The sequence below is a fragment of the Pollicipes pollicipes genome, unplaced genomic scaffold (genome assembly GCF_011947565.3).
Source record: "Pollicipes pollicipes isolate AB1234 unplaced genomic scaffold, Ppol_2.1 Scaffold_4219;HRSCAF=4965_pilon_pilon_pilon, whole genome shotgun sequence".
NCBI lineage: Eukaryota > Metazoa > Arthropoda > Thecostraca > Pollicipedomorpha > Pollicipedidae > Pollicipes > Pollicipes pollicipes.
Genome location: NW_023596448.1, coordinates 13880041 through 13894566, shown reverse-complemented (window position 1 = coordinate 13894566; position 14526 = coordinate 13880041). Strand labels below are relative to the sequence as shown.

The 14526-nt window shown below is 49.9% G+C and overlaps 1 protein-coding gene across 2 annotated transcripts in view; it reads right to left on the bottom strand.

Annotated features, from left to right (window-relative positions):
* Nucleotides 1–9405: 9405 nt before the first annotated feature.
* Nucleotides 9406–14526, bottom strand: part of LOC119095857 (venom protease) — a 65971-nt gene continuing 60850 nt past the window's right edge. For both annotated transcript variants that reach the window (XM_037218710.1, XM_037218711.1), the window contains exons 4-7: nucleotides 13327–13517; nucleotides 11870–11968; nucleotides 10609–10763; nucleotides 9406–10236 (exon numbers count right to left, since the gene is read on the bottom strand). In XM_037218710.1, coding sequence (XP_037074605.1) covers nucleotides 10063–10236; nucleotides 10609–10763; nucleotides 11870–11968; nucleotides 13327–13517 — 619 coding nt within the window. In that variant the 3' untranslated portion in view covers nucleotides 9406–10062. The remainder of the gene's footprint in view (nucleotides 10237–10608; nucleotides 10764–11869; nucleotides 11969–13326; nucleotides 13518–14526) is intronic.

Sequence of the window (14526 nt, the reverse complement as noted above, 5' to 3'; positions counted from 1 at the left end):
TCACCATCACGTTGCGCGGACTGGCCGTAGAAGCAGCCTCTTAAAGTTGTGTACCTCTTGCATTATTCCAGCTGCCGAGACCTCAATACGGCTGCGGCATCCAATAACCTTTTCTACCGGGGAAGTACTCTCGTGTATAAGGTACGCTGCGCTTATAAATATATATGTACCGTACCGAAAACGTTGGCCTCGCTTCGGTCTTCGGTTTCCGGGGCTTGGTCCGTTCCCTTAGAATTGCTGCTGACACATTATTTCGGTACAGTGTGTCTTTGGATGACAAAGCGATTTTTAGGTCTCGCCAACGAATTATGCAAGAGGCACACTACTTTAAGAAGGTGCTACTACAGTCTGTCCGCACATGATGGTGACATCCCACGACAGTGCATGAGTCTTATTCATTGAATCAAAGTATTGCAACTCAACCGACATTGTCGGCACAATGTGTTTATTTCTACTTAGTGTGAATCGCGTTATAAGGGCTCTTGTTTCAGGTGCCCCGCACGACTAAACGTATATGTACCGTACCTAAACCGCTGCCTTTGCTTCGGTCCTCGGTTCCCGAGGCTTGGCTTCGTTCCTCAGGGCTCGTGACGGGATGTTATCTCGGCGGGGGGTGTCTTTGCCTATCAGAGTGGTTTTTAGGTCTCGCCAATCGGAATTATGCAAGAGATGTACTACTTTAAGAGGGTGCTACACCAGCCTGTCCGCACATGATGGCAGCATCTCACGGCAATGCATCAGTCTTATTCATCGGACCGAAGTCTCGCAGTTCCACCGTCATTGTCAGCACGATGTGTTTATTTTCCATAAGTGTGAATCGCCTGATCCGGACTCGTGCATGAGGCGCACTGCGTTAATAGACGCATATGTGCCGTGCCGAAAACGCTGGCCTAGCTTCAGTCTTCGGTTCCAAGGCTTGGTCCGAATCCTTAGGATTTTTATTGGCATATTATCCCGGTAGAGTATGTCTTTGGATGTCAGAGCGGTTTTCAGGTCCCGCCAATTGGAATTACACCAGAGGTGTACTACTTGAAGAGGGTGCTACTGCAGTCCGTCCGCCAATGATGGCAACATCTGACGGCAATGCACGGGTCTTATTCATCGGACCGTGGTCTGGCATATCCACCGACATCGTCAGCAAGATGTGTTTGGTCCTAATAAGTGTGAATCGCATGATCCGGACTCGTGTGTAAGGTGCACTACGCTAGCAGACGTATATGTACCGCACCGAAAACGCTGGCCTTGCTTCAGTCTTCGTTTCCCGAGGTTGATCCGTTTCCTTAGGGTGGCTGTTGGCAAAATATCTCGGCAGAGTATGTCTCTGGATGACAGAGCGATTTCAAGCCTTGCTCGTTGGAATTGTACAAGAGGTGCACTACTTTAAGAGGGTACTACGACAGTCCCTCTGCACGACATGATGGCAGCATGTCACGGCAACGGAGTAGTCATATTAATTGAACCCAAGTGTTGTAGTTTAAGCGACAATGTCGTCACGATGTGTTTGGTCCTAATAAGTGTGAATCACATTTTCCGGACTCGTGTATGAGATGCACTACGATAATAGACGTCAATGTACCGTACCGAAAACGTTGGCTTGGCTTCGGTGTTTGGTTCCCGTGGCTTGGTCCGTTTTTTTTAGGCTGCTGGAAATAGGACTCGTTTTTGTCATGAATCATCTTTATTCATAGTTATCAGATACTGCCCTCAGTTACAGCTACCACCAGCTTCTCCATTTTTTGCCAGATAAATATTAGATCATCCTATAACAACTGGTTAGGTATTGATATTGTGTCAGGAAGTGACAGCATCCATGAAAAATCAGGCTGTTTTGTGATATGCACTACCACTTTCATTGCACAATCTTTGTATTTCATGGTATGATATGTACCTAACCTGTATTTTCCTATAACAGTGGTGCTGTGTCCAAGGTGTATGATGTCCTATAATGTCTTTTTATCAAGTTAGTCATGCCATTTGCCAGGAATCGCAAGCTGCACAGTGAGCAGAGCCCACGATGATGCCACTTCTGAACCAGCATCTCTGCATCCCTGTTTGGAGTATCCACAAAATTTGCAGTCAGAAGACTGCAGGTACTAAGATTAGCTGCATTGGTTGGATTTGTGACACCTGAAATGCAGCATGTCCTAACTGTTGATCTTTAAATGGCCCCTGGATGGATATGGATTTGATGGTGTGATGACTGAAAGTCAATTTTGGGTTGTCAGGCATGTAACAATGCTGTACTCTATTGCCAACATATTATTGCCTCATCATGGGTCTTCATGCTCAGAATATTTCACATTCATTTTGGTCTCAGTAAAAGTATGTCTACCACTGTTCATTTAACATTTTTGTTTTATTTATCATGCAGTGCTTAGATGTTGATACTGAATGGGGATGCCAATTTCCATTAACAGTTTGGGTGTTTTGAAGAAATCAGGGCATTTTTGTGGGGTAATTCTGGTGCTCCTGATATTTTGTCATTAACCTGCCTCTTCCACAGTTTTTCACAGTTTTCACAGTTCCATAGTTCCACAGCACTGGGCATGTAATTGTTAAGGTGGTGTTTAGTTTAACCTGTATCCTTGTTCAAGCCTGCAGCTTATTGGGCCGACAAACGCACCCGAAAATGACGATCACCCAGCAGCCAAATTTCTGCACGAAATTGATGCACAAGCGGTGACTTTTGAACCTGGCTCGATGATGATGCGATTTTCAGTATCATGCGCCTACAATAGCCATGACATAAAGAAGGTAAATCGGCCTCTGTGATCTCACAATAATATCATCCGCCTGGACATATACCTCATACAATATCACAACACAACAGGTCGAAGATCGTGTAAAAGCTCTAAAGGTGGTAAGACATGAAGCTACTGTTCATACCAGTGGTAAGGTCAGGGAGCTTAGTGGTGTGGTCTGGGCCAAGTGGTGTCAAAAGGTCGAGTACAATTTGTGTAATCATGCAAACGAGCAAAGCTGGCTCAACAAGGAAACAACAACGAGAACGAAAATCAGAACGGAGGTGGGCATCGGCACGCCTGATGTGAAATGGTGAGTTTTGTATCAGTGGGGTTTGTGCGCATAAGATTATGGAATGACTTAAAACAATTAGTATGTAAGGAGGTTTACGTTATATTTCACCGGACTCTTAGGTCCCACGTTTCGAAATGATTTTTCTCGGAAGTTCTACCTTACCTATGGAGCCAATGAAATACGAAATGGTGGCATCCATTGACAGATTTGGAGTGTTCTAATACCCGTTATTCTCGTCCGTGTTTTGCCGAAACAAAACCCATCATGGTGCGTATTACGTCCTGAATATGAGAGTGACAACGATCATCACAGCTTAGGTCAGTCTCGGATGGACTCGGAAAGGATTGGGCCCGGCAGACAAAATACACCAGTGGGAGGCTTTCCATGTCCCTGGAAGCGTCTCTTCGGCTTTAATGCTGGACGTTAAATGGCGCCTGTTGACCTAAACACACTCACTCCAAACATACACATCTGTTGGCGTCCGCGTCAATCCAATCGTTCTTGGCTCGCACACAGACACCCTCGCCCCCCCCCCCCCTGTCCCAGTACGTTGACATGATAATATGTCTGTGTGAGTCCTCGTTGAACTAAGTTGAGTCCATTTAACGCATTTCAGACACCCGGTGAAACGACGTGCATACACTATCTAAAGCATATCAGGCTCATTTATCAGTCTGGCGCCAGCGCGTTTACGCGGCCGGCATCAGGTGTCCGAAGCTGGACGACGACTCGTTCCTTCGCCTAACCTCCAGGGCGAAAGCACGCTATTCGGCCGACGCTCCCTCGCGTTTCGTCCGCGGTGGGCGGCCCATCACTCCTTCGGCCACGCCCACCTCCCGCAGCTTTCCGCTGCCGTGGCGCGCTATAGGCAGCGCCTCGTACCGCACGGTGACGTGGCCTCCGACGCTTCTGCGCCCTCGCCTTCTGCCTGCTCAAGTGAACTTTGTAAGGCTCCACCCCACGGCGCGTTTCTCAGAGGCCTGCAGGTAGACAGCGCTCCCGATGGGAAGGCGAATCCCCTTGACAGACAGCGAGCGCTTGACGTGACCTACGTTTGAACCTTGCGGTATCCACTGCCGGGATGATCTGGAGACTAACTGACTGGCCAGTCCTACGACCCTGTGTCTTGTCGCCCTTGCTATGAGCGCGCGTTGGAAAGCTCTCTTTTTCCCAACATCAAGCTCTCTATTTGTCCCGCCGTCAAGAGCTTATAAGACCTGGCGCGCAATACGTTGGGAAAGAATAGCTTGTGTACTGTTCTCTCCCGAGGCATTGTACACCAACAGATGGACTCAGTGACAAGCGTGCATAATGGTGCATCCTGGGCAGTCCCAACTGGTCCTTGGTGATACCGTGACCGATGCGTCTTTATGCCGTCATGTCTGAGGTCAAGTGAGAGACAACGAAACGAGCCGGACGTCGCGTGGTCCGTAAAAAGGAGCGAAGCCGCGCTCCTGGGTCGCACTATCTACAAGCATCGCTCCGTGTGAGGGCAGGACCGCGGCTGTCTGACTTTTCAATCCTGCCCGTGTCTGAGCCGTACTGCTCGGGCGCGTTTGCGGAAAATGCCAGTGCTTGCCCTTCGTCGTCGCAAGTCCGAGCAATTGACCCACTGACTGGACGGCCATTGATAAGTCAGAGCCTACCCTGGATTTGAGCGCGAGTCCCTCATATTAACTGGACCGTTACGTACTTAATCGCACCGCCAGCGGGCCAACAACAGTCACCCGTCAACCGCGCACGCATGCGGTGTACATAGCGCCGCGGTCATGCCCGGGTCTGCTGGCGATACGACGGGCTAGGTGCAGGGAGGGCTGCTGGGCCGACACCGACGACCAATCGGACACTCCCTTGGATGCCAGGCCAAAAAATAAGAAACAAACCAAAGAAAGAGTAAGCAAAACAAAAACAAGAGAAAAAACAGTGCAACAGAAAGCATGATCGCGACGAATGGATTCGTATCAATGTAAATGGCCTCGACCCGCGCGCGTCCGTGGTCTCACGTCCGCACGTGGTTTAAGCGAGTTCAATCCCCCCATGTTCGGCGTGTAGCGCCACCTCGCAGCTTGCTGACGGGTCGTGGCGCTGGGATCGCTCGTCCGTCGTAACCGTAAAGTGCTATCCTCTGCCGGCGGGTCGCGGGCGCTAGACCCCTCGTCCGTCCGCACCGTAAGGTACTGTCCTCTGCTGGCGGGTCGCAGGTGCCAGTGCCGCCATGCGCGCCGTTGGGTGCTGCCCTCTGCCCGGGATGTCCGATATCCGCCGGTAGATGGCGTCTGTGTCGTCTTCCAAACGCTGCCCCGATCGGCGCCTTGCGAGTGCCCTCCTCTGGTCTCGCGCTATCACGCACGGTCTCTCGAGACATAGCGGGTTCGGTACACCTCGCCGCGATGTCTCGGCACCCATGGCGGGCAATCTCGCTCCGACCGCTCGCTTCAGGCGGTCGGAGGGAGGTTGGTTGATTCGGAAAAATCGACACCGTACTCTCTCGTGCCGGGCCTCCGGCGTCTGTAGCAGATCCCTCCAGGACGGGAGAGGCCCTTGCCAGGCGAGCATGGACACCGTGCACTGACCAGTCAGTCAATCGAGCCAGGCCAAGCAACACGAAGAGAAAAGTAGGAAACTGGAATTACACGCTCTCGTTAAAAAATCCGTGCGTACGCGCTGAGCGGAGCTAGACAGTACCGAGTCAAACAAGAATATTAACAGACAAAAATTACACACTCACCGATACCATGAAAAATCACCTAGTCAGCTGGGCCGGACGAGCGATAAGCAATGGAGGAGGACAGCGCGCGGATGATGAAATGCGTGCAAGCGCTCCGGACGGGACTCGGCAAGACCGTTTCACCGCCACGCCCCCCCCCCCCCCCAAAGAAAAAGCAAAGGGAGGGAACAAAAGCAAACGATTAACTTAACGGAAAAGGAGGCTAAGCATGCACGAACGTCATATGACTAACCAGTCAATCGGCCTGGGCAAAGCAACTGATAACGAGTGGTGAGAAGACAGCGTGATCGTCAGTCCGTCCCTGCATGTGCCAAAGTCAGGGCTTAAAATTAAATTAAAGTTAAATTAAAAAGGAATAAAAAACAGACCGTCCAACCAGCCAGCAGACTTCCGCCACAGCCGAAGGACACCTTCATGGATGTACCGGCGTGGTCGGCACGCCGTGCCTGGCCGCGACGTGGGATTGGCGAGGGACATGATGAGCCGCTGCGCCTCCATGTGGCTGCCTCCAACGGCAAAATCGAGACAGCCTCGGCGCCGGCTATCGAGCCAGCCGTCGTGCCGAAGCGCACGTCAACGCCCTCGAACACCGTGCGATTGCCACTGGACAATCGGCAATCGTTGAACTGGACGGCACGACTTGGGTGGTGGGTTCAGGGTACACGCAACAAGCTATGCTTGGCAGGTACTCTGAACCAGAAGTCACCGATGCAAACCATACGGAATAGATTTATAAAAAATAATTTGATGATAAGAACAAACTTCTAACATCACCCTGTGCACTTATTGTTGCTGGCAACAGATAACACAAAAAACGTTTTCCGGGATTTTATTTCTATTACAGATAATGCTCTGGACGTGAGCGTTACAAAAGGATTGCTTTTTGCGACTCGTAGGGACTGGTCTTTACGGAACACACCGTCCTGCTTCAGGATCTTGCACGCCTTTTGAGCGTAGGTGAGGGCACCATAGCTACGGTCGAGGGCGGCGGTAGCCATGGCCACAACGGCGGCGACAAGCATCTGGACCAGCGGTAACTCTCAGTGTCATAATGTGCTGGCATTGATATTTGTTTGTCAGTATTTTTGACATTTTGGAACCTAACGACTGGACACATTCTGGAAGCACGTTTGTGTTTGGGCAAAACAAATGTTTAAATTGTGCATGCCGTAACTGCACTGCAACACAAATATCCGGACCTAGCGGTAGAGCAGATCACTGAAACGATCACTTGATGCTATTGCATACATGCAAGTCACTCTCTGGTCAGAGCACGCTTATTCAACAACTTCATGTCTGTTTGTGTGACGGGTCTGTGTGTTGACTGACGCCACCGATCTTACTCCATGGTAAGAACACTGAGTCGGGACTCGCATACCCCATCCATGGCCATCACAGGTCACCATGGTCGGCCGCACTTGTCAGGGCGCGGCAAGGGACCACGACCTCTGCTTCTGTCATTGTACATATGTCTCTGTGACCCGCGAACCCTTACTTCTTTAAACTTTCAACAATTTGGGATTTTCTCACAAATAGTCCATACATACTCTGACAGAACGGTTTCGCAGCCAAGTTTAACTGTGGAAATGTCATCTGCACATTGGGACGACTTTCGCATGTATGGAGCCGTTAAACCCTAAGCGTCACAGTGTTACACGACACATCTCATTATTTTCTTCTTACCTCCCCATGTCTTCTACATTCTTGCACAGCGTCTATGGCATCGGAATGTGTACCTTAGTATCTCAAGAAGTATCGCGATGGGTACGCTATCGGCGCACGCAACACTTAGTTCCCCATGCAGAACGAGCATGTGCCAAACACGTGATATCCCCTGAATCGTGCTGAATGCCAGTGGTTATTTAGCCAGCCACTTGGCTGGAATTTCATGATCTTTGAGATCGTGTTTTTTGAACCACATTCATTTAAGCAAGGTGAGAAACAAAGTGTGATCTTAGAATAGTAAATATGTCTTCCATAATAAGTTATGTCGCATGTATCGAGAAACATCACATAGTCTTGTCAGCGCTTTTGCATCCAAAATCAAATATGCACTCACCTGGGGAACAGGCAATCATAGGGCAGCAAGACGAACCATCCGGCCTGAAAGAGCGGCAGCACTCGATGCAACACATATTATGCCTCTAAAACGACTTTGATGACATCGATAGGATGCAGGGAGATACTGGTATGTTGCTTTCGCCATACTTTTGAGTGTGAGCTGCGTTTTCTCTCACAGACAATGTCAGCATTGAGGTGCTATCGCACAAATCATGAACAAAGATCCAACAGATCCATGGCACGACGATTCGCTTCATGTTATCTATACGTATATATATATATATATATATATATATATATATCTACATACTATAGCTATACTATATAGCGTTGCAACGGGATTCGTAAGGACACTGTTGTTTGTGCGCTGTGTGAAAATTGAGCCAAGGGTGTGAAACAAACGCCTTGCTTGTCATGAGAGCGAGCCGACGTTATCCGGTTTCAAAACTTGTAAATGAAAAAAATACTAACATGATTTCTCAGCCCACCTGAGGGTAGTAGTTCACCATAAGCGTCACAGTGTAACACGACACAAATCTTTTTTGTCTTTTCTTCCTCACCATGTCTTCTACATTTTCGCACAGCGTCCACGGCATCGGGATGTGTACCTTGGTAGCTCACAAAGTATCGCGATGGGTACGCTGTCAGCGCACGAAACCCTCATGCAATACGAAACATATGCGAAACTCGCATGTATGGGAAAACATCACCAAAAGCACCACGTGATCTTGTCAGCGCTTTTGTCTCCAAAATAAGATGTGTACTCACCTGGGGAATAGATAATTACAGGGCAGCAAGAAGAACCATCTGGCCTGAAAACGCGACAGCACTCGATGCGACACGTGACAAGCTTCTAAATCCACTTTGATGACATTAACAGGATGCGAGGAGCTACTGGTATGTTGTCTTTGCCATCCTTTTGAGCGTAAGCTGCGTTTTCTCTCATAGACGATGTCAACGATGATCCTTGACGATGTTAAGGATCCAACAGATCCATGGCACGACGATTCGCTGTATACTGTCCTTTAACTGTATATATATATATATATATATATATATATATATATATATTTACATACTATATCTACACTATATAGCGTTGCAACGGGATTAGTACGTGCACTGTTTGTGCGCTGTGTGAAAATGGAGCGAAGAGTGTGAAACAAACACGGGGCCTTACTTGTCTTGAGACGAAGCCGGCGTTATCCGGTTTTAAAGCTTGTGAAAGTAAAAAAAGGTACAAATGTGATTTGTCAGCTGACCTGAGGGTAGTATCAAACGACCAATGCCCCTTTAAGGCATAAGTTAGCCCCCCCCCCCCTCCCTTCCCCGTCGCCTCATTGCACACGTAACGTAATATATGGGCGGCCCCGTCAGCAAGTGAACAAGATGAAGATAGTAGCATAATGTGCAAAGCACCACGTGATTGCTAACTTGTGCATGATTCCAGTGCCGAACGATGCATCCTGCACTCCGAATTCATGCATCTAAATGCCCGGTTAAAGACATCATCGCACTTCGTCATCTGGGAGCAATTCGGGAAATGGTTGAAAATCTTAGGCATCTTGAAATAAAGCGTGTATTTGTCAGATAAGGCAGCGTAAGGCGATTGCAGATCAAGCCAGATAAAAAAGCAGCGCGCCCAAACCCCCAGAGGGAAGCATCGATGCTGCCGACTAGTCCTACAATACCAAGCAAAGCAAAGAAATTCTGTGTTAGGTGACAGCAGCCCACAGCCTCTGGAGCACTCGGTGGCGTTCTCAAAAGAGGCCAAGTTACAGCCTCCATCCTGGTCACATCACATTCTACTCAAGCCGCACACTTCAACATCGTCCAGCCGACCACCCCGCCGGGTCAGAGTTCCTAGCGTCCGTCGGTCGAACGCTTCAGAAATAAAGGGACGCTTCAGAAACACAGGCACGCTTCAGCAATGCAGGCACACTTCAGAAACACGGGCATGATTCAGCAACACAAAGACACTTAGAAAACACAGGGCGCTCGAGAAACGCAAAGACGCCGAATGCACAGGTGCTCATCGCATCACACAAGGACTCCTAAATATTACACACAGTGACACTTCGGCATCGCATAGGGACTCTTAAGCATTAATAAAAGCACGCTACATCGCCGCACGAGGATGCCTCTGCACTGAACAGGGACGTTCCAGCGCAGCATCACGCTTTATTGCAGCAGTGCTCCTGCCGCCCCCCCCCCCCCGCCACCCTATCGTCAGGTGGTCAGTTCTTCGCCACCGTGCAGCCGATCCAGTCGAGAAAGCTCTCCACATGGGTGTAGATACCCGGTAAGTTGGCGTTGCCGCAGCCGAAGCCGAAGGAGACGACGCCCGCGACGTACGAGGTTTCCTGGTTCCTGTGGTTCCGACGCTCTATCAGAGGACCCCCACTGTCGCCCTGCCGACGCCAGAGTGTCAGACGTCAGACGGACCGAGTTCGCCGACCGGTGACCGGGGTATCATGTCACAGCCGAAGCACGAGAGCACAGCAGAATTAGCGCACGTTTGTTGGCATTTCAGAATACCAGAAGCTGTCAAGTGGTACATGCGAGCCAGCGAAGTATCATAAAATGTTTTAATGGAGTGTTTCACATTTGTATGGGGCTTTAAACTGAGATGACAATGTCAAAGATGATTTGCTGGGGTTCACAGCCATGCCCTTCTTGAGGCATAAAACCATATGGAGCCTAGCTAGGCCCTCGGTTTGTCATAGTATGTTGGCACGTGCAGCCCTCAAACAAAAGGCATCCTGGCCTGTTTTTGCACCCACCCTGCAGGTGTCGACTACGCCGAGGTCGTTCTCGCCGTTGGCGCAGATTTGCGTGTTGTCCACGGCCGTGTTCTGGCGGGAGTACGCCTCCTGGCACTGAGCGTGGCGCGTGACGTTGATACGGGCCCACTGCATCTGGGCCACGGTGGGCCCAACTGCAATGCATGCGACGTGGCTGCGTAAGTTTTGACCCGTTGGTAACATTCGTGTGCATTGTGAAGACGGTTTCGGGCAAAACCCCCTTATGTGCAGTCGTAAGCCGTTCCAAGAAGTTTTTTACTCGCAAAAGCCATTCAAACGAAAAATGTGCTGTGAGCAGAAGATTTAGCATCAATACTTGTGCACCATCTTCCGAAAAGCTCATGCCCCAAGCATTGCACAAGGAAAAAGGCTGAAAAATGACCCGCGAGCAAAACTGCAATGATCTGCTACACGGACGGCGGCAGGTTTCCGAGCCTGCGCTGGCAACGTCTGCTGGGCCACCGCATTCAGCATGGTGAATACATTATTAAATCTGTGGCAGCGATAAGTAGTCGTTTTTTGCCAAGGTTTTACCGCCAAGCTTTTCGAGTCCCAAAATCTGCAAAGCTTTTACGCATGCTCTACCCAAAGACTTGGCTTTCCACAAGCTGAGCGCCTTTTAATCATCTATCGCCACCTTCAGCAGCATTGGGATGACAGTGTTGCCAGTCGGCTGTCGGAGCCTTTCGTGAGCACGCCCAGCCGGCCCGGCGGCACAGCATGCCGATCCTGCCGTGTCGCGGCGCGACCTCGGCCGCGCGGTGGACTGCGACCTACCGCCGCGGGCGCTGACCGCCGTCCCGCGGCGGACCGTAGGGGACGCGTGATAGGTGCGTATATGCGAGCTTACTTATGAGTGGAAGTTCACCCGAGCTAAAGTTTTGTCGTGCCTGGCTGGGATAGCAGGAACAGCACGCCACTGGACTTGGTCCAATACGGATCGCCGCGTCGCTACACGTCTCTCTCTCTGATCAAGCTGAGCCGAACCGCTGGACGAAGACATCACAGAGACGGGCTACATGAAATGTTCGAATCAGAACAGCGGTCTTTCCTCGCCTAGAGATTACACCGTGCACCTGCGCCAGGCGGAAAATCGAACCTCAGATCAGGTGGCGCTCGAGATCCACTCTGAGCACCTTCCTCCGGCTGGTTATCAAACCAGGACCCCGTGCTCTGTTCCGCCCTTAACCACGGCATCTGCCGGCACCTCCATGCCCGGCTGCAGTGGGCCATCGCTCACCGAACTCGGTCGCGCCCCAGCCGGCGACGTAGACCTGCTGGCCGTCCAGGTCGGAGGCGGGGCGGGAGGAATCGGAGATGCACAGCGGCTTCATCACGGCTGTAGGCGGAGAGATCGATTGCAAAAAGCTATCGATGCTCGATGATGCAGACCGCAGCCATCGGTCCTACTATCAGCAGGCGTGACTCAAATCAGGGTCAGCATAGACAGAGACCAGCGACGACTAAGAAAATGTCTAAACGGAGCGTTTATGAATATGGCGGAAATTTGATATAATATATGCAGATATATATATATATATATATATATATATATATATATATATATATATATATATATATATATATGCCTGACACACACGGCGCTGAATGCGATATATATATATATATATCAATGTACAAAATTTCTGAAATTAACATACCCAAGCTAGTCAGAACCAGACAGAGGACATGCCTGACACACACGGCGCTGAATGCGACTAGGCCATGTACGTGCATCGAAAATTCCTAAGTAATATTCCTGCGCAACGCAAAATAAATGTTCAAAGATCACAGGTATGCTAGTGTAGAAATAGTAACTTGCTGAAAAACAGATGAGTCGACGCCTCTTTGTTTGCTTCAAACCCCCGACGGTACTATACTTGATTTACCAGCATGAAATAAAGGACATCAAAAAAGGAGATCGGGGCGCGGCACCTAGGCTTGAATAAACTTACCATGCGTGGCCGCAAGCTGAAAAACACGTTGGCAACTCCAAGAATATTAGCGGTAAGAAGTAGCAACGTTACCATGGTAAAGGGCGAACTCCCATCACCGATTTTTGGTAAGCTACTGCACACTTCTATCGAACACATGTGTTGACGCCGCTAATGTCGTGATCCTAGGATGAGAGCGCAATAGGCCATCCACAAAATGCAGTGTGGCGGAGAGAAAAATGCAGGGGGGGAAAGGGGGCAGGAAGGCCTCGACACCGAGGGCTAACAGATGGCATGAAGGGCAATAATGCTTATGTGGAGTAAAAGGGTGGAGAGGTGAGCAAAAACGTTTACAAATGAATGCCATTGCCGGACCACCGAAAGGTTTGCATAACAAGGTATGCTGCTCAAGAAAAGCTTGTTACCTGTCATACACGAATCTGTCATAAGTTGAAGGTCGTAATACCAGTATTGACTGCAATTGGCAAAAGTTGTCGAACTGTCTTTTAAATCAGCAGCCCCACTGAAATGTGGAAGTGATGTTCGCAACCAGGGTTTGAGATTACTTGTTCAGGGAGATAAGTTTCTGTGTGCGCTGGGTCGTCCAATTTGTGGCTGAAATGTGCTAACTAGGATTACTTGAATGAAACAATGGGCCACGCAATGCCAGCGCCCCCACCCACCCTGGAGCAGGCGTTATAGCTTAAGGATCCCCTTGGCTGTTTCTTGCGTGCAAATAGTGGGCTATTCAGTGAGGACTTACGGGATATCGAGATGCGCTCCGTAAGCTTGACGAGGGCAATGTCATTGAACAATCCTTGGCCGTTTCCTCTGAAAACCCGTTTATATTCCGGATGTTTTAAGGCTTTTTCCACATTGTACACTCTGGGCGGGTACTGGGTGCTTTCTTCTGTGGTGGTGGCAATGTTCAAGTCGCCCAGTAGCACCTTCACTCTGCAAAATAACAGGATTTGCGTGAGGATGCCGCATAACCTTTACGCAATGGTTGATATATGAAAAAGCACACATAGCAAGGGGCCGCACTGGACTACACATCGCTGGAAATAAAACCATGCTGTTTCCCGGTCATTCCTGTCGTCCACACGGTGTACGTCGAGGCTGGCATGCCAGCCCAGGCTCTCCGCCCGGAGTGACGTGCGCGGTGGCTTGGGCAAACTGACAGTGAGTTCGAACCCTCCTCAACGGGCTGTCGCTTCTCGAGAAAGGAAGTAATTACGTAACCACGCGACGACGGTGTATGCAAATGTGTGTTAAGCTCAAATAGGATCCTCCGCAATGCCCAGCTCTAGCCTCTCGGTCAGTCAAAGAGAGCCGCCACAAAGTGAGCTCAGATCCTGCACTTTAGTCTTCGGGCCGCCACATCGACGTGGGGCGTTTTGGATGTTAGTGACTAAAGGACTCTAATGACACTGACCTGTTTACTGTCCCTGACTTGTATGCTGGCAGAAAGGTATCAGAAAAGAAAATGTTGGAAGCACAAATTTTGGGCGCTCACCATATCAGGTAGGTAGAAAGGTGAGGGATTGACGAAAAAGAAGGCGAAAGCCCCCGCACCCACCCCAGACATGGCTGTCCCATCACTGTCGCTGCAGGTGCTGGACGAAGGGTTCCAAACTTTATGCCAATTTGACGTTGATTCCGCCATCTGGCGTTAATATGGTTGAATGGCGCTCAATAGATGGAACGCGGTTAAAGGCACCAAGAGGTGTGAGACTGATGGCATTAAACGGTCTGACGGCATTTTTCACACGGAGGGCTTCGAAAAGTTTCTGTCAGCACTCTTCCATCTGCGCAGAATCCTGACGTGTAGATGGTTGGTAAGCGGTTCGTTTGGGTCGCTGACGGACGGATGGCCGTCGAGAGGTGTGCACACGATTTGGTTCGCGACAGTCTCCAGATACCCGATAAAAAACAAGCACACGCCTTGTTTCGTGCCGCCAAT